This window comes from Miscanthus floridulus, chromosome 19 (assembly GCF_019320115.1).
Source record: "Miscanthus floridulus cultivar M001 chromosome 19, ASM1932011v1, whole genome shotgun sequence".
Lineage (NCBI taxonomy): Eukaryota > Viridiplantae > Streptophyta > Magnoliopsida > Poales > Poaceae > Miscanthus > Miscanthus floridulus.
In genome coordinates, this window is record NC_089598.1 from 109,587,133 (window position 1) to 109,608,545 (window position 21,413).

The following is a 21,413-nucleotide window of genomic DNA, read 5'->3' on the forward strand; positions in this document are numbered from 1 at the left end:
GACCATTAATTGCTACGTTACATACTGACCATTCAAATGGTGATTATTATTATTTACTCAATAGATCAGGGTGCGGTCCATGGTCTAGGAGGCCCAGACGTACGTCGACCATATCCGAAAATCATATGTGGGTTTTTTTAATGCTACGGCTGCTTAGCTTATGTTACTCTCTGAAAAAAAATATACTTCTCGTTTTCCAAATAATGAGGTATTTTTTTTAACTAGAGGTTTATAAAAAAGTAGTATGGTATGTGTCGATACGGGACCCACAGGATACCCCGCAAGCGAGAGAGAAGATCTAGTTCAACTAGGATTCTTCCCATGTAAATCTTAGTAGCAGAACTATTAAGTAATCCTACTAGGAAATCTCATTGTAAACCGACTAGGACTCTGGCCTCCTGACTATATAAAGGAGGGCAGGGCTCCTATCAACAGAAGACGACACTTGAGAATCAATCCAACGCAAAGGCCTAAGGCCGACTGTACGTAAGGTTATTACTTGATCTACGATCGAGGGCCTGAACCAGGATAAATCGGCTGTCTCTTGCGTTAACCATCGAGTTCAGCATACGCCGAAGCCCGAACATACTGCCCCGGGTACCCCGTGGCAGGCTATCGGTGGTGAAACATCGACAGCTGGCGCGCCAGGTAGGGGACTTCGGCGACTTTGCATCCGAGAGCTCGATGGACCTCGACAACATAATCTTCCCGACGGGATCAACTTTCATCTTCGGCTCGTGGATCTGCGAGGCAGACAACAACGGCAAGCTTCAAAGCCATCTCCTCGAAGATCCAGATCATCTTAAAGAAGTTCTTATTTCAACAACGGCAACGGATCAACTCACCAGAAGATTCGCGCAGCTCATAGTATCCGATTCAAATCAGATTTCACGACCACTCGTATCCGATTCGAATTCAAGCTCCAAGGCGAAGTTTTATCCGAGTGCTTTCAAGAAACCGAGTTCTTTTTTGGCAAGATTCCAGAGCACAACCCAAAACAACTCGGATTACCTTCAGAGTTCTCTCAAGAAGTCGAGTTCTTTTCCATTTGGGCTCGACAACATGGCAAAATCCTATCAGGAACAGTTCGAAAGATCTTTCAATCCTAGATTCGGGATACCACTGACAGGAGCTCAGGAGGGTCTCATGCTAACGATAACGTCGCAGGACTGTATCATCCACTGGCCGGGTTCCGTTCCTGAGGGTAGCGGAACCCAACTAGTCGGCACAACAACAACCGCTATTCTACCTTACCAAGAGGGAGACTCGATCTACGACACCGAGGCTTCTACTAAAGTTATCAGCGACTCCGACAGCATGAAAACTAACGCCAATAACAGAACGACTCACGCACGAGAAGTGCTCATGGTTCGACGTCCGCGGTCACCATTAAATCCCCCGGAAGCACCCGATATCAGATCATCAGATGAATCAGAATCCAACATATCACCCTTTGCCCAGGGCTACGATAGAGAAACCGATAGTCAGAAATAAGCTAGAGAAAGAAAAAACAAGTTGAAGAAAGGGCGCCAACACCGTGCTAGGCAGCGCAGGGACGCTTGGATCAGATACGAGTCAGAATTAGCTGAGTACGACAAAAGAAAATCGCAACGGGAAGTTGAAGGAAGACGCACGGCAAATACGCCTTACGATAAGATTCGAGAAGCATTAGAAGAACTCGGAGCAACTTCACATCCTGGTGAGAAGTATGAACAGCTCCAGGACTTGCTCCGATCGACGATCCCGAGAACGCATGAAGAGAAAACTCGATCAAGACTACCCGCCAAATCAACAACTCACCGGCAAGAAGATCAAAATCAAAGGAAATCCGCTTTCGAAAGACTTGGGCCGGGTGGAAGCCATGACGGAGGAAGTAGGAAGGAACATAATCAAGGCCACCGATTTGAACAACTAAGGAAGACTAGGAGCAGGGTACCTACCCAGACAACCTCGCAAGATTGTTCCCATCAGGACAACAGTTGGCCAGAAGAAGGTGCCGAATCTGAATTCAAAGAAACCAAGGCACACGACAGGTTCCCCTGTTTCACGAACAGGCTCGCATTAGTACGATTACCTCACAAATTCAAACCGTCTAACCATTCCAAGTATGATGGCAAAACTGAACCAAGGCAATGGCTCAGAATATATTCACAATCAATTGAACTAGCCGGAGGAGACGACGATATCAAAACCCTTTTCTTTCCCATGGCACTGGAGGCCATGCCCCTCCAATGGTTCGACAAGCTGAACCCAGGATCTATCAGAAATTGGGAGGATTTGCAAAGAGTTTTTTGCGAAAGTTTCGCAGGAATCATTACACACCCAATCACTCATGCAGATCTAAAAGGACTCAAGCAAAAGGGAGGTGAAAGTCTTAGAAATTACTATCGACGATTCGGCGAACTACGAGCTCAAGTACATGACATAACCGAACGAGAAGTAATTGAAGCTTTCTCTCATGGAATCATGGCTAGGTGGCAATTTCAAGATTTCTGCAAAGAAAACCCGAGAAACAATGAAGAATTCAGACGTACAGTAGAAAAGATGATTACTGCAGAAGAAAAAACACGAGAGAGGTTCCCGGACAGAAACAACCAGGACAACTCGGACAAGCAAAATCACCGAAATAGCAGACATCAAGAAAGAAAACGTAGACCAGACAATACTGTGGCAATGGCCGACAAATCAAAGAAGTTTCCCAAACCCAGAAGATATGATGACATTGAAAACATACGCTGCCCATTGCACCCTAGTGGGAGGCACACCATCGGAAATTGCTACACTTTCAATGATCGATACACAAGAAGAGATAGTAAGGAAAACACCAAAGAGGACAATCAGAAAAGAGAAGAAGACAACCACGAGGACAAAGGATTCCAAAAACCCAGGGGAACGGTAGCAGTGATTTTCTCAGGGGCTCCGGATTGCAGAAGCAAACATCAAGAAAAACTAGCACTGCGGACCATTATGACAGCAGAACCGGCTACACCAAGATACCTCAATTGGTCACAATATCCTATCCAATTTACCAGAGAAGACCAATGGACTAGCGTGGGAAACACAGGCCATTATCCACTGGTTCTAGATCCGACTATTGCCGGTATGACCGTCACCAAAGTACTAATCGATGGAGGAGCTGGACTCAACATCATCTTTTCAGAAACTCTAAGGAAAATGGGACTACAACTCGCCGGGATGATTACGCCAACAAGCACACCCTTTTACGGAATAGTACCCGGCAAAGCAGCCATGCCACTCGGACAAATTACTTTACCTGTTACCTTTGGAACTCCTTCAAACTACCGAACATAGTTTATCAAATTTGAAGTCGCCGACTTCGATTCGTCTTATCATGCAATCCTCGGACGTCCAGCACTGGCCAAATTCATGGCAATACCACATTATCCGTACTTACTGCTTAAGATGCCAGGACCAAACGGTATCCTTTCTCTTCGAAGCGATTTGAAGCGCGCTTTTGACTGCGACGTTCAGGCAATCCAAATTGCAGCTAAAGCGCAAGCCGACAATGGAAGAAAAGAAATAGCCGCAATCGCTGCAGAGACAAGCCAAGAAGAATTAGAAATACCGGCTAAAAAGCCCAGCATCATCGCACCACCAAAAGAAGCCGACGTCAAGCAAATCGACTTAGGCACAGGCGATACCTCCAAGACAGCAACCATCAGTGCTCACCTCTCGGCAAAATAGGAACTCGCGCTCACCAACTTTCTTTGGGACAACAAAGATATCTTCGCTTGGAAGCCGGCCGACATGCCAGGAGTCCCAAGGGAGTTGGCTGAGCACAGAATTGATGTTAACAAAAGCTCCAAGCCTGTAAAGCAACGGCTACGACGATTCTCACCCGACAAGAAGGCAGCAATTAAAAAGGAAATAACAAAACTAATGGCAGCCGGATTCATCAAGGAAATCCTTCATCCAGATTGGCTAGCAAATCCGGTCCTTGTGCAGAAGAAAAACACGGACGAGTGGCGTATGTGCGTCGATTACACAGATCTCAACAAACATTGCCCAAAAGATCCGTTCGGGCTACCACGCATTGACCAGATAGTTGACTCGACAGCAGGATCTGCGCTATTATCTTTTCACGATTGCTATTCAGGATATCACCAGATCGCACTAAAAGAAGAAGACAAGAGCAAGACATCTTTCATCACCCCGTTTAGTGCCTACTGCTACAAGACCATGTCGTTTGGACTAAAGAACGCTGGCGCCACGTATCAAAGAGCTATCCAGACTTGCCTTGGGAATCAAATTGGCGAAAATGTGGAAGCATACGTGGACGATGTGGTGGTGAAAACAAAGAACCCAGACACTCTAATTGAAGATTCAAAGCAAACCTTCGAAAACTTAAAGAAATGGAGATGGAAATTGAACCCAAATAAATGTGTATTTGGAGTTCCCTCAGGACAACTACTCGGATTTTTGGTCAGTCAGCGTGGGATCGAAGCCAGCACCAAGCAAATTCGAGCTATAACAGAAATGGGCCCACCTAGAAGTGTCAAAGATGTGCAGAAACTAACAGAATGCATGGCGGCCCTCAACCGCTTCATATCAAGACTTGACAAAAAGGGATTACCTTTCTTTAAACTACTAAAGAAAACAGACAAGTTCGAGTGGACAATAGAGGCCAATGAAGCTTTCAAAAAACTTAAAGAATACCTCACTTCGTCGCCTATCCTGACACCTCCAAAGAAAGATGAAGATATGATGCTATATATTGCGGCAACTCCTACAGTAATCAGCACAGCAATAGTCATAGAAAGAGAAGAACAAGGGCGCGTGTATAAAGTGCAACGTCCCGTATACTACATCAGCGAAGTACTGTCAGAATCTAAAACCCGGTACCCGCATGTACAAAAACTACTCTACGCTCTACTCATTACCTCACGGAAGCTTCGCCACTATTTCAAAAGCCACAAGATTACCGTGGTGACAGATTTCCCACTCAGAGACATCCTACACAATAAAGATGCCATGGGGCGCATATCCAAGTGGGCAGTTGAAATTGGAGCTCTTGACATCAATTTCACCCCACGGAAAGCAATCAAATCTCAAGCCCTCGCCGATTTCGTGGCCGAATGGACAGAGATTCAACAGCCTTTATCAGATACAATCCTTGACCACTGGAAGATGTACTTTGACGGATCACTCAAACTAGGAGGGGCCGGTGCAGGCATTCTCCTCATTTCTCCAGAAGGAAAACAACTCAAGTACGTCCTTCAGATATTATGGCAAGCTACAAATAACGAAGCAGAATATGAAGCCCTCATCCACGGGCTACGAGTGGCGATCACCCTCAGAATAAAAAGATTACTCGTATACGGCGATTCAGCAGTAGTCATCAACCAAGTCAACAAAGATTGGGATTGCACCAAAGAAAACATGGGTGCTTATTGTGCTGAAATACGGAAACTTGAAAAACATTTCCAAGGATTAGAAATTCTACACGTCCTACGCGATTCCAACATTGCAGCAGATGTCCTTGCCAAGCCCGGATCAGACAGAGCAAAGGTTCCACCCGGCGTGTTCATAGAAGAGCTATCAGTTCCCTCTATCAAACAACCCAGTGAAACAACACATGAAATTCAGGCTAAAGGCGTTCAGATCTTGGTAATCAACACTTCATGGAGCCAAGTTTTCATCGACTATATCAAAGAAAATAAACTGCCAGCAGATAAAGCAGAAGCCACCCAAGTTGTTCGCATAAGCAAAAACTACGTTCTAGTAGGGGATAAGCTTTACAGAAGAGCAGCATCATCAGGAGTACTACTAAAATGTGTCTCATTTGAAGAAGGCAAAGAAATCCTAGATGAAATACACTCAGGTTGCTGTGAAAATCATGCCGCTTCAAGGACACTGGTTGGCAAAGCATTTTGCACCGGATTCTACTGGCCAACCGCCTTGAAGGACGCAGAAGAGCTTGTCAGAAAATGCAAAGGTTGCCAAATGTTTGCGAGACAAGCCCACGTACCAGCTCACAATCTTATCTGCATCCCACCCGCTTGGCCTTTTTCCTGCTGGGGGCTAGATCAAGTAGGACCCCTGAAAAAAGCAAAAGGCAGCTTCGAGTATATCTTTGTGGCAATCGACAAGTTCACCAAGTGGATTGAATACAAACCACTCGCGAAATACAGCGCAACCAAAGCAGTCGAATTCATCCAAGACATTATGCACCGCTTCAGCATGCCCAATCGAATCATCACAGATCTAAGCTCCCCCTTCACAGCTACAGAATTCAAGAGCTGGGCACAAGACTGTGGTTTCAGTATAGACTATGCGTCTGTTGCACATCCAGAGGCCAACGGACAAGTAGAAAGGGCTAATGGACTCATACTAGCTGGATTAAAGCCAAGATTATACGAAGAACTAGTGGACTATGGGTCCAAATGGATTGAAGAATTACCGAAAGTAGTATGGGGACTACGAACTCAAATAAGCAGAGCAACAGGCTACTCACCCTTCTTCCTGGTTTACGGGTCAGAGGCCGTACTGCCCGCCGATTTGATCTGGACATCCCCAAAGATAGAGCAATACGATGAAGGGGAAGCAGAACACACAAGAAGATTAGAACTCGACAGCTCAGAAGAAATCAGAGTAAACGCTACCCTCCAATCAGCCAGATACCTACAAGGTTTAAGACGGCATTACAACAAAAGTACCCAACCCCGATCACTACAAGTCGGAGACTTAGTACTAAGAAAGATACAGAAGACTGACGGACGACATAAGCTACTCAGTCCATGGGAAGGTCCGTTCATTGTCACAAAAGTCACCAGACCAGGCACATACAAGTTAATGACCGAAGATGGAAAAGAAGTCAGCAATACATGGCACATCAGCCAGCTAAGAAGGTTCTACGCGTAAAAAACAACTCAAGAAAAAAAAATAGATATGCAAGCCATGAGGGACCTACGTTCACAATCAACGAAAGACAATACTCTTCAACAACATATGTATCAGTTTATACTCATGATCAATAAAGATGATATTCATCCACAGCATGTCTTGTCATGACTTCCAACGAGTTGTTTTCACGAAACAAAAAGCAAAATGGCTGAAAACATGCCTCAACATCCCGGCCAAGAGCAAAATAGCTGAAAAGACGCTTGAGCTCGCCGATGAGGGTAGCTAAAAGCTAACACCCGAAACAAAAAGCAAAATGGCTGAAAACATGCCTGAGCATCCCGGCCGAGAGCAAAATAGCTGAAAAGACGCTTGAGCTCGCCGATGAGGGTAGCTAAAAGCTAACACCCGAAACAAAAAGCAAAATGGCTGAAAACATGCCTGAGCATCCCGGCCGAGAGCAAAATAGCTGAAAAGACGCTTGAGCTCGCCGATGAGGGTAGCTAAAAGCTAACACCCGAAACAAAAAGCAAAATGGCTGAAAACATGCCTGAGCATCCCGGCCGAGAGCAAAATAGCTGAAAAAAGCGCTTGAGCCCGCCGATGAGGGTAGCTAAAAGCTAACACCCGAAACAAAAAGCAAAATGGCTGAAAACATGCCTGAGCATCCCGGCCGGGAGCAAAATAGCTAAAAAACGCTTGAGCCCGCCGATGAGGGTAGCTACAAGCTAACACCCGAAACAAAAAGCAAAATGGCTGAAAACATGCCTGAGCATTCCGGACGAGAGCAAAATAGCTGAAAAGATGCTTGAGCCCGCCGATGAAGGTAGCTAAAAGCTAACACCCGAAACCAGTCGACCGAAAGTTAACTTCAAAAGACCCTCCAGCATTTCGTTCCAAAAAGCAAGAGGCTGGGGGGCTACATCCAGATAGGAATACTTTCTCCTCAGAAAAGCACAAGCGCCAATCAAGAAAGCACTCAAGAAAGCACTCGGATGCCGAAGTTTGTCAAGGCAACATTCTATACCCACTCAAGAAAGCACTCGGATGCCGAAGTTTGTCAAGGCAACATTCTATACCGAGTCGTTTTACATAGCGCAAGAAGAAAGCACTCGGATGCCGAAGTTTGTCAAGGCAACATTCTATACCGAGTCGTTTTATATAGCGCAGGCGAAAGGTTGTCAACGCAAAGATCTACATCTAATAAATCATAGCACGGACAAAACACTCGACGGATCACAAAAGAGGAAGAAAAGAAAAGTACTCGACAAATCGAGGGGTCTCGTCAGGATAACACACAGAGTTGTTTTGCGGAGCGGAGACAGGAACAGGATAAAGTACTCAGCAAGTCAAGTAACTTCAACCACACCCAGGCAAAGAATACATCAACAAAAATAAAGAATCTTCATTTAAAGGGGAGTGTAATATCACAAGGGGATGCTCAATCAAGTTAGGCGTTGTCATCAGAAAGGGGGATGTCAATATTTAGACTATCTACAACCCTACTGGCTAGACCTTCGACCTCGGGCTCCATCCTCTCAACGGCGTCAAGGTATTCTTGGCTTTCAGCTTCCTCTGCTATCTTGGATAGAGGCGCCTCTGGAGCGAGGACCCGAACCTGGGCCAGCACATTCTTGGTACATACTTGGGCACACTTCTTCACGAACTCTTGGAAACGAGTCAGAATCCGGGGAATGAACTGCGCCCAAGATTGCCCGTCATCTGCTGGAGTCCGGAGGACATCGGCTACTGAGCGAAAAGACTTCCACAAAACATTCCAATTTTCAGTAGCCGTCGCCAGCTTCCCGGACAAGCCTTCAATAGTCTTTTGGGCCTGCACAAGATCTCTGTCAGCTCCACGCCTAATCAGCCTAGCAAGGGCGAGTTCTTCCTCAGCATGAGTAATTACCTCCTCAGCTTTATTGTGACTAGAACGGACAAGGGCCTTCATTTCATCGATACTCTCCGAGAGCTTCTGCTTCTCGACTCGGAGAGCTAAACAAGACACCCAAGAACAAGTCAGTGGAAAAAGAAGTCAAAATACAAAAAGAAACAGGCCGAACCCGTGGCACCTTTGCATTCATTCTTCGCAGACTCCACCGCAGCATCCCTCTGCTTCTCCGTCTCCACTACCCGGGCGCGAAGGGTCTTCTCCTCCTTTTGGTACATTTGACGCTCCGTCTCCAACTCAGCCCGGAGGAGGTCAAGATCGGCTTTCAGAGCGTCCACCTCCGAAGACAACTTCCTCTCATTTTCAGATGAGAAAAAGAAGCCAGAATGATCACGAGAGAAAGACTGAGCAAAGAGAAACAAGGCGTAAGAACAGAAGAAAAACAAGCATGCAAAAGAGGAGTAGCAATAAAACCTACCTGGAGCTTTTCACCAAAAGAACTCGCGAGGGTCGACAAGCTCCCCCAGGCTGCGGTCAGCTCTGATAACCGATGAGTGGCATCAAACTGTTGCACCACGTCACCGGAAAAAGAGGGGCCACCGGAATCAAGAGAAGGGGAAGGAGAAGCCGGCTGGGGCAAAGAAGGAACGACCAAAGCAACCTCCAGGGAAGCCAGAGCCAAACCCTCAGAAGGACCCGGCACGACGGCCACGGTCACCTCCGGAGCGGCCAAGTCCGCAACTCCGCCAGGAAGCTCTGAAGCCCCCACGGTGACTTCACCAACAGAATGTTGTGAGTCCCGAGGCTCGGAACTCGTTGGCACGGCGGGAGGCAGAGAAGAAGTCGATGAAGAAATGAGAGAAGACGAAACACTGAAAATGATAAAAGGAAGCACCATTAAGAACCAGAGGAAGGAAGATAAAAGCCGAAAAGAGAAAGCTAGAATCTACTCACCCAACCACTTTCTTCTTCGCGAAGCCAAGAGAAGGCCTCGCAGGGGGAACCACAACGGTGAAGACGTCCCCGCCACCCGACGACGGGCGCGGGATAGCCGACAACGGAGCCGCGGAAGAAGCCGGGGCTGGAGCCATGGAAGGACCCCGCACCGGAGGAGCAGTAGAACTCGGGGCAGAGGCAACCAAAGAACTCGACACTGGAGCTTCAGGAGAAGTCGGCGCGGGAGTCTCGGAAGAACTCGCACCCGACCTCCGATTACTTCAAAAAGTTCAAAACTAAAAGTCAGGACGAAAAGGAGGAATTTAATACAACAAGAATATGAAAAACAACTCACCGCCGCATGACGAGGGGGACTTCATCATCCTTTTCTTCCTCAGCCAAGGAAACCAGAGCACCTGCTGAAAAGAGAACAAAAGTACTCGGATCAAGAGAGAGACATGAAAATAAAGGAACAAAGAGTATTAAATGTGCTCACCTAAGAGCATGCTAGCAACGACTGGAGTACCTGAGGGAGTACTTGGTTTGCGAGGCTTCTTGGAGGCAGGCAGGCCAGATGAAGACCCATCCGTTCGCCCCCTCTTTGGGACACTGCGAGGGCCGCGAGGGACTAGACGAGGAACATATTCTTCATATACATCAACAAATCCGGAAGAAACCCTAGGAAGGGTTGTAGAGGTTTGGGACTTACTAATTGCAGAGGTTCCAGCTAAACGATCCCCAGTCTCCGCCACGGCAGGGAGAACATCAAGGGGGATCGGATCGACAAAGTTTCGCCCAAGCTCCTGTGAAAAAGAATAAAACAACCGAGACAAAGAAAAGCTAAGCAAGAACGGATGCAGCAAAAGTGTATAAAGTACTCAAACAAAAAGATAGACAACTCACAACTGGAGGCGGGTTGATGGCCGAGAACTCAGAGACGGTAGGAGGAATGACGCTCACTCCTTTTAGCATCTTCTGGAGACGCTCGAGTACCTCCTCACCGGTCAGCTCAAGAGCTGGGACCATGCATGAAGGATCCTCGGCTCCAGAATACTCAAAGCCGAGATGCTCCCGCTCCTTCAAAGGCTGAACCCGACGACGAAGGAAGCTTGAAACAATACCAAAGCCGGTCAAACCCTGCTGTTTCAGCATGCTAATCCTATCAAGGAGTGGCTGGATCGCTTGAATCTCGGCAGGTGACTCAAGCTTCTTGTCCCATCGGTCATTCACCACAGGACCAGATCCGGAGTGGACGAAAAGGGAAGGGATCAAATTGGCAGCGTAGAACCACTCGGCACGCCAATCTTTGACAGAATCGACCAGGTCATAATCAAAAAACTTAATTTTGAGACCCTGGCGAAACTGAATCCCGCAACCGCCAAGGGCGCTGGTTTCTTCACGGCGGGGTTGAGGTTTCAGACGAAAGAAAAAGCGAAAAAGAGATAGAGAAGGAGGGATCCTAAGGAAGGCTTCACAAAGGTGAACAAAAACAGAAAGATGGAGAACGGCATTGGGGGTTAGATGGTTCAGACTAACCCCGAAATAACCAAGAAACTGATCAAGGAAGGCGGAAGCAGGAAGACAAAGTCCAGCGTGGACAAAGGAAACAAAAAGGACAATCTCACCAGGACCCGGAGCCGGAACCCGATGCTCGCCCAGAACTCTCCACTCAGCGATGACTTTGCTTTGGATCAGGCCGTCGCTAACGAGCTCGCGCAGCTGGTCTTCGCTTGTTGTTGGAGCCGGCCAAACCTTCTGAGCTGCCCTCATGGCCACAAACTCCTGGTTTTCAATCAAAGAGAGGGATGACTCCTCGTCCACGAAGGTCGCCTGAGACTTGCTTGCGGTTTTCTTCTTTCCCATGAACTGGCGGAAGCAAAAAAGACACTAAGGAAGATGAAGCTAGGATGATGGTGCCCGGGTGATGGCAACAATGACGGCGGCGGATTTCTGAGAGCTAGGGTTTAAAGGCAAGAGCTGGACAGCAAAGGAAAGGAAGATAAAAGGTCTTTAAATAGATTTTTTAGTGATACAAACGGCCCACAAGGCCCGTTAAAACACAATGTGGGAACGCAACGGTCCATTTACCGACGCAGCTAAAACAACGGAGGGCACGAATCCACACAACGGTACAAATCAACGGGCAGATCTCAGAATTATCCGTCCAATGCCACGGCAGGGTTATCAGTTTGATACAAGAACAACCCGTCAAGCCAAGAAGAAAGAAAGAAGAAAGAAAGGGTTACCTCACGAGGAACAAAAGAACCCGGTTATGTAAGAAAGAACTCGGTAGCCTCGCGAACGACAGGGATCACAACAGAAAAGTCAAAGACAACTCAGAAGACAAGATTCGTTACATTACAAGCGACTTCAAAAATAGAAGATTACAAATCTTACAAGACCCAACGAACTCGGCACCACGAAAAGCAAAGTAGCAAAGAGGAACACGGGCACGACTAGGCTCTGGAATGACTACGTGTCCCAAATTGCTACTCAGAAGGACAGACCGCCATCAGCTACACTGTTTTCTTCAAAGGACGGACGCAGTGCATCCAAGGCGGAAATCGGCAGCATGGCAAGACAACATGGAGCAGAGAAGGCTGGCGGGCATCTGTCTACCCAAGACCGATGTGATGCTGGATATGGTGTTGATCTGCACCGGACAGTCTCAAGACAGGCGACGAGGATCAACCCAGAACTGCCGGATGAAGGAACGAAGCCCACATCACAAGACTTCCTCCAACTACCACCACGTACATCCTGGCACAATGCTGTCGCGGGATTAGCCTACCTCTAATCCCTATCACAAGACTTCCTCCAGCTACAACAAGACACACAGGAACTACAAAATATGCCCGGGGGCTGCTCTACTTCACAAACTACCATGTTCATGACCACCAAGGTTTCAACAGAATGTCCAATGGATGAAAACAAGCACTCCGGGACAGTATTTATAGACCAAAGGATCGGCGCACATGGACTAGGAGTACCAACGAAATAAGCCTAACAAAGGACACAGTGAAAAGACAGGACTCAATAATAGATGACTCAGGCGAGAGGAAGCAGTACTCGAAGACGGGCATATTCGGAAGAATATACCAGCACAGTACAACCCGTGAACAAAAGGCATTTACACTCAACCACCACCGTACAACTACATCTAACAACAGCAGACCATCAAAGAATACGCCAAGACCTCGCATCCGAGTTCTTCCTAAACAAAACAACACGGATATACGCTCGGAGGCTCGGCCAGCACCATAGCTTAATCAATACTAAGCTAGGGAACCCAGTTTTTATTTCAACTACTCCCGGAGGCTCGGAACCAAAGACAAAGGACCAAGAATACAAGAAACTCAACACTACAACGATGACGATACATCAAGACTCTTCATCCGACTTCATTTCTAAAGAGAAGAACTCGGAGAAAGCGTGGAGCTGCGGGATAGACCCAAAAGCACGAGGCTCGGGGGCTACACTCAGTGAGTGCACTTTTACCCAAAAGGAACCCGGACATAAGCTCGGAGGCTGCATGCCGCCAAACTACTCGGATGATGGTTTAATCCAAGACTAAAAGGCCGCTTCGGAAAGATGCCGCGAAACTACTCGGACGATGACATAATACAAGTCTTGGGGACTACTTCAGAACATAAATTTTCAAACAACATAAAGGATCAAGACCCTCCAACTTTTTGTTCCAAATAGCAAGAGGCTCGGGGGCTACACTCAGTGAGTGCACTTTTTCTTCGAAAAAGCGCACGTCACCAAAAGACTTCCTCAACGCAGACCATTTCAAGACATTACGACAAAAAGAACCCAGAACGAGCCATATTCGAGTTCTTTTTGATAAAACTTCAACGAACAATCAGAACAACTTCAAGACAAGATCCTCCAGCTCCTTGTTCCAAATAGCAAGAGGCTCGGGGGCTACAACCAGATGGATGTATTTTTTTCCTCAGAAAAGCACTCACCACTCAAAGATCCTAAGAAGCGCTACAAGGTTTCACTCCAGAAAGCACTCGGATGACATCTTGTTCCTACTCAACAAGACTTGAAGGGGCAGAGCGAGACTTTCAGAGCTCAACCATGAAGTGCTCGGGGGCTTGTCGATACGGGACCCACAGGATACCCCGCAAGGGAGAGAGAAGATCTAGTTCAACTAGGATTCTTCCCATGTAAATCTTAGTAGCAGAACTATTAAGTAATCCTACTAGGAAATCTCATTGTAAACCGACTAGGACTCTGGCCTCCTGACTATATAAAGGAGGGCAGGGCTCCTATCAACAGAAGACGACACTTGAGAATCAATCCAACGCAAAGGCCTAAGGCCGACTGGACGTAAGGTTATTACTCGATCTACGATCGAGGGCCTGAACCAGGATAAATCGGCTGTCTCTTGCGTTAACCATCGAGTTCAGCATACGCCGAAGCCCGAACATACTGCCCCGGGTACCCCGTGGCAGGCTATCGGTGGTGAAACATCGACAGTATGGATATTCGGATCTTCGAATATAATATTATGAAAATATGGTTCAATACTAGTGCAGTGATACCAATATATAATACACATTATGAAATATTAATATTTTTTATGTATTTAATCAAACTTAATAAGAAAATAATAATAATAAAAAAGGTAGATGGCGTGGCGTTGCCGTGTTGGTATTGGTACTCGTTGACATGCATGTGGGGTGGCTGCAAGTGGTGGGTGATCGAAAAGGCAGTTCTTGGCATGTTCTGTGGAGCTAGGTACACGACAGCCGGCCGGGACGGTGGGATCTATTCGGCACGCCGTAAACGATCATGGATTATTTACTGTTGGCTGGTTTGGTGTGAGAAAAAAATATTGTTCCAGCTTATAATCTACGACCATATACGAGCAAACGAACAGGCTGTGTACTCCCTTGTATGTATTATACTAGTATTAGGGTATGTATCTATATATAGTAATAATCTGCCCCAGCCTGTTTCTTTCTGAATAAGGTTATGTACCCTCCCCTCACCACCCCATATGAGGTCACTGCTCATGTATTGTGGTCCCCGAAATCAGATCAGCGTCATGGATTCTTCTGCTGTGGGATTGAATGGCCAGCGAGCATAGCTGCTGCCTTGTTGTCTCGTGTGTTTGTATATTGTTTTTTTTTTTTGTGTGTGTGTGGGGATGAGGAGATAGGTATGCATGATCGATACTAGTGGCTACTGCTAGCTTACTTCATTGTGCAGAAAACGTTAACACCATGTTTTAGCATTGCTGCTATACATGTGATTGTAGTGAAGTAAATATAAATGGCTAATATCTGGTTTTTTATGTTGGCGCCGAAGAAGCATGGTTGTGAATTTTTTTCCAAGGAGAAAACACCTAATTTCTACTTGGTTAATTTGTTTGTCAACGAGAAACGTTTCAGATTCTTAGTGCACAATCACTAGAATCGCTGTCAGATGCCACAATGAGAGACATTTTTAGAAGAATCACTTGGAATTGATTCTTGTTTTTGTACTAGTTCAAAGAAACACCCAAAATCTGGTTTGTCCTTCTTATAGTTCTATATATAGTTTCAAGAATCTAACGAGCTAGCCAAATGGCTCCACAAAGTAACTCTGATTCATCAGAGAAACGTTTCTGAAGAAAATCTAGATCTACTAATTTAAAAACGTGTCTACGAAAATTTAGAACCTGCCAAACACGTCTTATATATGTTGCTCTTTGTCGTCAAAACATTGAAATTTGCAACCAAATACATACGGTACAAACTTGTTGGAAGATACGACGATGCGCATGCCCATGCCGATGCGATGCGAGATGCGGCCGAGAGGGTCACTTGCTCCCGGCTCCCGTTGCCGTACTAGTCACGTGCAGCTAGCTAGCTCCCCGATGGATGGATGAGGATCTCCATCTGCACTGCATGGGCTCGCAAGCTGCGGCTGAGCGCCCGAAAAGGTGATGGCTGGGCTATGCTGACGATGCATATATTGATGCATCAACCAAAGCACAAAGTCGGTGTTGGTGCATCGTGCATGTGTGTTGGACAATCACATGCACTCAGGCTCAGCGCATCCACAGCAGAGAGGGAGAAATTAAGAAAAGGACGGGGCGTTGATTAAGCCGGCACGCAACGGCAAGCAACTCCGATCGAGAGGCGTCCATGGGGCTCCATGCCAACGAATATCTCGCGGTCGTGGGGACGTGACGTACGGAGAAGAAGAAGAAGACGACGACGACGACGACGCACGCACAGCACAAACGACTCGTACTAGTAGTAACAACGAATCCAGACCGACACGACGCGCTCTGTGCGAAAGAAAGCAAAAGGAAGCATGGAACATCCGAATCCCTACCCTGAACGATTCACCACCGCACGACTTGCGTGTGGATTATTGGCCGGATTCCTTTGTCGCCAGTCGCGCCGTACGTAGCTCTAGCGACGGATCCAGAAAATATTTCAGGGGTGATTGAACAACACTGTTGCTTGATCTTAAGTCTCAGCCCCTTTACATAGAACTTTGCCTAAAAATTCATAGGGGCTCCACAGGAGGTTCCACTGTTCTGGTATGGGTAGGGGGGCTTGAGCCCCCCCGCCCCACCGTTGGATCCGCCCCTGCGTAGCTCCAAGTACCGTGTCCCCATCGGTGCTCCTGGTCGCGGATGCAGAATTTAATGGGTCGATCTCGATGCAACCGGGGCGGAACCAGAAATTACTGATAGGAGAGGTCAAGTGCTAAACGGTACGTTATTAGGGGAGGAAATGAATATTAAGTACTCCATCCGTCTCAAAAAAGACCGTTGTTTGAGGAATGAATCTGGACAAGCACTTGTCCAGATTTATTTGTAAAACAACAACCTTTCTAGGACGGAGGGAGTATATAACAAAATATCATGTGCATAACAAAATTTTATCTAGTATTTTCGCTGAACCAGAAATTACTGATAGGGCCCCCTCATCCACTCTCTACCTTCGCCCTTGGATGGATCCAATGACACACGCACTCGCTTATTATGGATCGACCCACCAAGTTTTAGTTCTGGTTGCTGTCGAATCGCTCCGGATGATTGGGTAACCTAATCACCGTCCATTGCGGCGGCGGTGGCGGCGTCTTCATCCCGTTACGGTGTTGTTTGAGTCGTGCCCTCGCAACGATCTTAGATCAAGGCAACCAAAATCTAATGCCTTGAAATTGTGTCTAGCCTGACAAGCTTGCCGGGAGACACGACCAAACAGGCTCTACTTGCTTGTTTTAATTTTGTGCATGTTTTTCTTTATACGAATAGAAGCATGTTATCCTTGGTTACCTTGGTATGTCGTGTTTTAATGTTTTTCTGAAATATTAGGCTCGGTTTAGGCCTTGTTTTTAGGGTTTCTTCATCTGAAGGAATCGGAGCTGTTTTGGCTCCTCCAAAACGGTTCTGGCTCCTTTTTTCACTGAAAAATGGTTCCAAACAATTCCTCCTACAAAACCGTTTGGTAGAGCAGGAGAGAAACTCTACCAAAGGGGAGCCTTATTAACAACTGTTATTACGAAGAAAGAATTCGACGTGTAGCTAGGTAGGTATCTTATGTGAGCTTCCACACAAACAAATAAATAAAACAAGTACGTGAATCTCTCGCCAAGGCTTTTCTTGGGCGTTGAGATCTTTACTTGCTAAGTTGCTATATGGATGGAGGATACGGCAAGGTGCCAAGTTGCGTCGTAAATAAAAGTCAAAAGTGCAAGGGGAAGAGGGTGCAACCGGGATATCCGATGGTGCAGCTTTTGTTCTGTGATGGAAAAAGTCGTCTCGAGCTTGTCCTTTGGACATTTTGCAGCATTCGCATTTGCATGCATGCTTTCTAAGTTTCCATGGACTGGACGACAGACGGTGGATGGTGACCGACCGACCCATCTAGCCCCAGCCGTTCGATATGCTGTTTTATGTTAATCTCGTGCATGTTCACAAAGTGAATCGGTCGCTGTCAGCGCTAATTCATTTTGGACGCACATCAGGACCTGCTGGCGTGCCCCGATTCGGCGGGCCGGCGCGTCGTGTGACGACGGACGACCAAACTTGGGCACAAAACAGAGCGTGCGGCCTTTTTTTTTGTTTGGGGTGTGGGTGGGTGGGTGGGGGGGGGGGGGGGGGGGGGGGGGGCACGTTTGCTGTTTGCCTGTTTGCTTATACTGTACTGTGTATAGTGGATGATGATAGGGATCCAAAGCTAACTAAGGGGTCGACTCATAAGCTAGCTCTTAGTATTTTTTACATATTTTAGTAGAAGAGAGAGAAAAATTACTGTTTATCGAAAGCTAGGCTCATACATATATTATAAGATTACATGAGAGTGTCATGTTGACATAATTTTACTGTGAGTCATTGGTAAAACTAGCACACCGTTGGAGAGGTTGGCTTTAGAGCTGCCCTAACCGAAACAGGGCTTTTACCTTTTCGTAGTACGAGTAGTTATTTGACCTGACACGAGCCTTTTCTGCTTTTGTGATTGATAATGATGAATCATGCGGCTGTGCTACCATAGGCTGTAAGTGCACAATGAGCACATACACGGACGGCCACCGGTTTTTTTTTTAATGAGTCTGCAACGTTAGCGCCCCCACGAAAATGGAGGCGATAGCAAAAGGCTCCTAGAGAGTAACGACCCAGATCTCAACTCCAATAGTAAGATCGATCGCAAACCACATGATCAAATCTTCTCGAACAGTGAAATCGAACGGGTAAACTAACAGAGCGACAAAATCAAGCGGCCGGCCCGCCTACTAAACTACACGGCGTTCGCCGTGCGAGCGCAAGCAACGACTCGCCAGCCCGCCTACTACTATACTAGTACCGCTCCCGCCATGGCTGCGCCCGCCGCGGCCAAGCGCCCATACTCGCAGGTACCCGCCGCCGCCGCAGCTGAGCCCAACAAGTGGCACCGCACGGCCGCGGCCGCCGCGGCACCGGCGCTCATGGACGCGAAGCCGGAGCCGGAGCCGGAGCAGCAGGACCAGCCCCTGCTCCCGGGCCTGCCGGACCACCTCGCCCACCTCTGCCTGGCCCCTCTCCCGCCGCGGCTCATGCACGCAGTCTGCCGCCCCTGGCGCCGCCTCCTCTACTCGCCCTCGTTCCCGCCGTTCCTCTCGCTCTACGCGGTCCTCGACGACGCCTCCACCGGCCCCGCCTCCGGCACCGGCGGCCTCTCGTTCGCGGCCTACGACGCCGTGGCGGGGCGGTGGGACGACCTGCCGGCGCCACCGATGCCGTCTTCGCCGCCGAGGCTATGGCACCCGTCCTTCCTCTCGCGCCGGCTCCCGCTCCAGTCCGTGGCCGCAGGTGGCCGGCTCGTCCTCGTGGCGGGGTCCACGCAGTCGCTGGCCCCGGCGCTGCCCCGCCCTGTCGTCTTCGACCCGGGCGCGCGCGCGTGGCGGCTCGGCCCGCGGTTCCCGTTCGCGCCTCGCCGGTGGTGCGCGGCGGGCGCGGCCCGCGGGCGCGTGTTCGTGGCCGGCGGCGTCGGCGCCGGGTACGACGCCAGCGACGCCCGCTCCGGCGCCACGTGGGACCCTGCGTCCGCGACGGCAGCGGCGGGATGGGAGCCGATCCGGCCCATGCGGGACGCGCGGTTCAGCCGCGACGCCGCGGAGGCCGTCTGCGCTGCGGGGAAGGTGTGCATGGTCAGCCTCCGTGGCCGCGGCGCCAAGGAAGGCGCGGTGTTCGACCTGCGCGCCGCAACGTGGGAGGACATGCCGCCCGGGATGCTCGCGGGATGGAAGGGCCCAGCGGCAGCTGTGGACGAGACGACGATCTTCGTCGTGGACGAGGAGCGCGGGGCGATGAGCGAGTATGACTGGGCCGGGGACCGGTGGCGGACGGTGGTGGAGTCGGAGCGGCTCAAGGGCGCCGCGGAGATGGCGGCGGGCGGGGGCCGCGTGTGCGTGGCGGCCCAGGGCGGCGAGAAGGTGGTCGTGGTCGACGTGGCGCCATGCCGGCCTTCGCCGCCGCCGCCCTCACGGCGGTGGGGTGCCCCCGCCGCGGCGCCCCGGCCCCGAGTGTGGGAGGTGGCGGCGCCGCCCGGGAAGCGGGTTGTGTCGCTGCACGTGCTGCCGCGGATGGCGCGCGCGGAGTAGCAGCAGCTTCCCGCCACGTCGTCTGGGGATGGTGTGGATTGCATGCTCGTTGGATTCGCTACACGTGCTGTGCTGTACAGACGAAGACGACACAGCCATCTGCCTTCTTTCTGCTGCTGCTGATGATACGACTCGACTCCAACCTTTTCTTGCTTTCAGAGTTCCATTCTAGCGTTGCTGGATTATTCCACTGCGTTGAGATTGTAGACACCACAAATACGGCAGAGTTGCAGTGTTTCTAGATTCGTGTTGCATGCAGTGGGAGGAGACACGAGCGCGAAAGCAGACGATGCTGTTCCATTCCATTCCATTGTATTGTATGTACCCAGATGAATGGAAAGGATCGGAACGCGAGGAGGGGGAATGTCCATGACTGGCGACTTGTCGGTTCTTTCGCGGCGGGCGGCGACCGGATCTTGCCCGGGGATCCTGTAGAGTGTGCACATGGACGGCGTGCCTGCCATCCATGTCGACGTCGATGTCGCTGCCTACCTCCCCGGGCGGTCAGCCATGGCAGCCTCATGGTTCTCGGCGAGGTGTCGTGTCGTCTGGTCTCGTTCGTTCCCACGGCCAGCCACGCACGCCGCGACCCCCGGGCCGCCGCCGTAGCCCGTACGGTGCCGAGACATCTACGGTCTACTAGTGGCAGCCGGTATGCGGGCGTCCTGTTGCTCTCACGTCGCGACTCGCGTCGTCTCGTCTGCTGTCTCTCCACTTGTCCCGGCGCCATAACCCATAAATGGCGCGCCGTGGACGTGGTGGCGCCGGCAGGGGTCGGTCGGGTCGAGCGAAAAGTAGGCGCCCGTCGGTTGCAGGGCGCGGGGCCAGCCGGCCGGCCGCCCATCAATGCGGCAGCTTTCGATCGTTTGGCTTCAATCGGGAAAGGCGGGAGGGGCCGGCCAGCGACGGCGACGGCGACGGCGACGGCGACTGCGACTGCGACTGCGACGGCGGTCGTGGGGTGTATGGAGGAGGGCATCCGAATCCGCTGATCCGCAGCCGCGGCGCGAAAAGGCGGGGCGTAATTGCGATGGGCACCGGACGCCCGCCAGACCGCCGCTGGCTCATCTCATGCCTGATGTCACCGGCGAGGCGACCAGTCGACCTGCCCCCACCATAAATTGCATCGCATCGCAGGCATGCAGCGGCGGAAGTGGAAAGGTCGGCGTCTCCTTTGTTCTGTCCTGTCCCCACCCCCATTGGCCCCGTTCGCATGCCCTTAAATCCGACTTGATCCGTTTCTTTTTTTTTCATCCAGAACCGTATTTTTCTCTCACAAATTCCTCCATATTTATTCAAATTCCTCCAGATTCCTCTAAAATTCCTCCAAGCTTCAGGATGTGACACACGGCAAACAAGCCTTGCCTCTGTATCTATAGTTTCAGGAGGTGCAAGATGATTACGGTAGCTAATTGTTAATAATTGTTAGCTGAGTAACAATTATCTCACCAGTTGAACCACACTAGCTAATTGATAACAGCAGCGGAGTTATTACTACTAGGTAAACAACCACAATGGGGTGAATTTGTTTGAGCTGTCACCGGGAGCAATACAAAGTCATTCATTTTAACACCCAGGAATTGGGTGACGAACAGCATTTTTTTTCATCAATAAAAAAAAGATACTCATATAG

The 21,413-nt window shown here is 49.3% G+C and overlaps 1 protein-coding gene across 1 annotated transcript; it reads left to right on the forward strand.

Moving 5' to 3' along the window:
- The first annotated feature begins 18,482 nt into the window (after positions 1–18,482).
- On the forward strand, positions 18,483–20,980 carry LOC136528927 (F-box/kelch-repeat protein SKIP25-like). Its single transcript, XM_066521931.1, has one exon. The coding sequence runs from the start codon at positions 18,515–18,517 to the stop codon at positions 19,778–19,780; it is 1,266 nt and encodes a 421-aa protein (XP_066378028.1). The 5' UTR covers positions 18,483–18,514; the 3' UTR covers positions 19,781–20,980.
- The last annotated feature ends 433 nt before the right edge of the window (positions 20,981–21,413 follow it).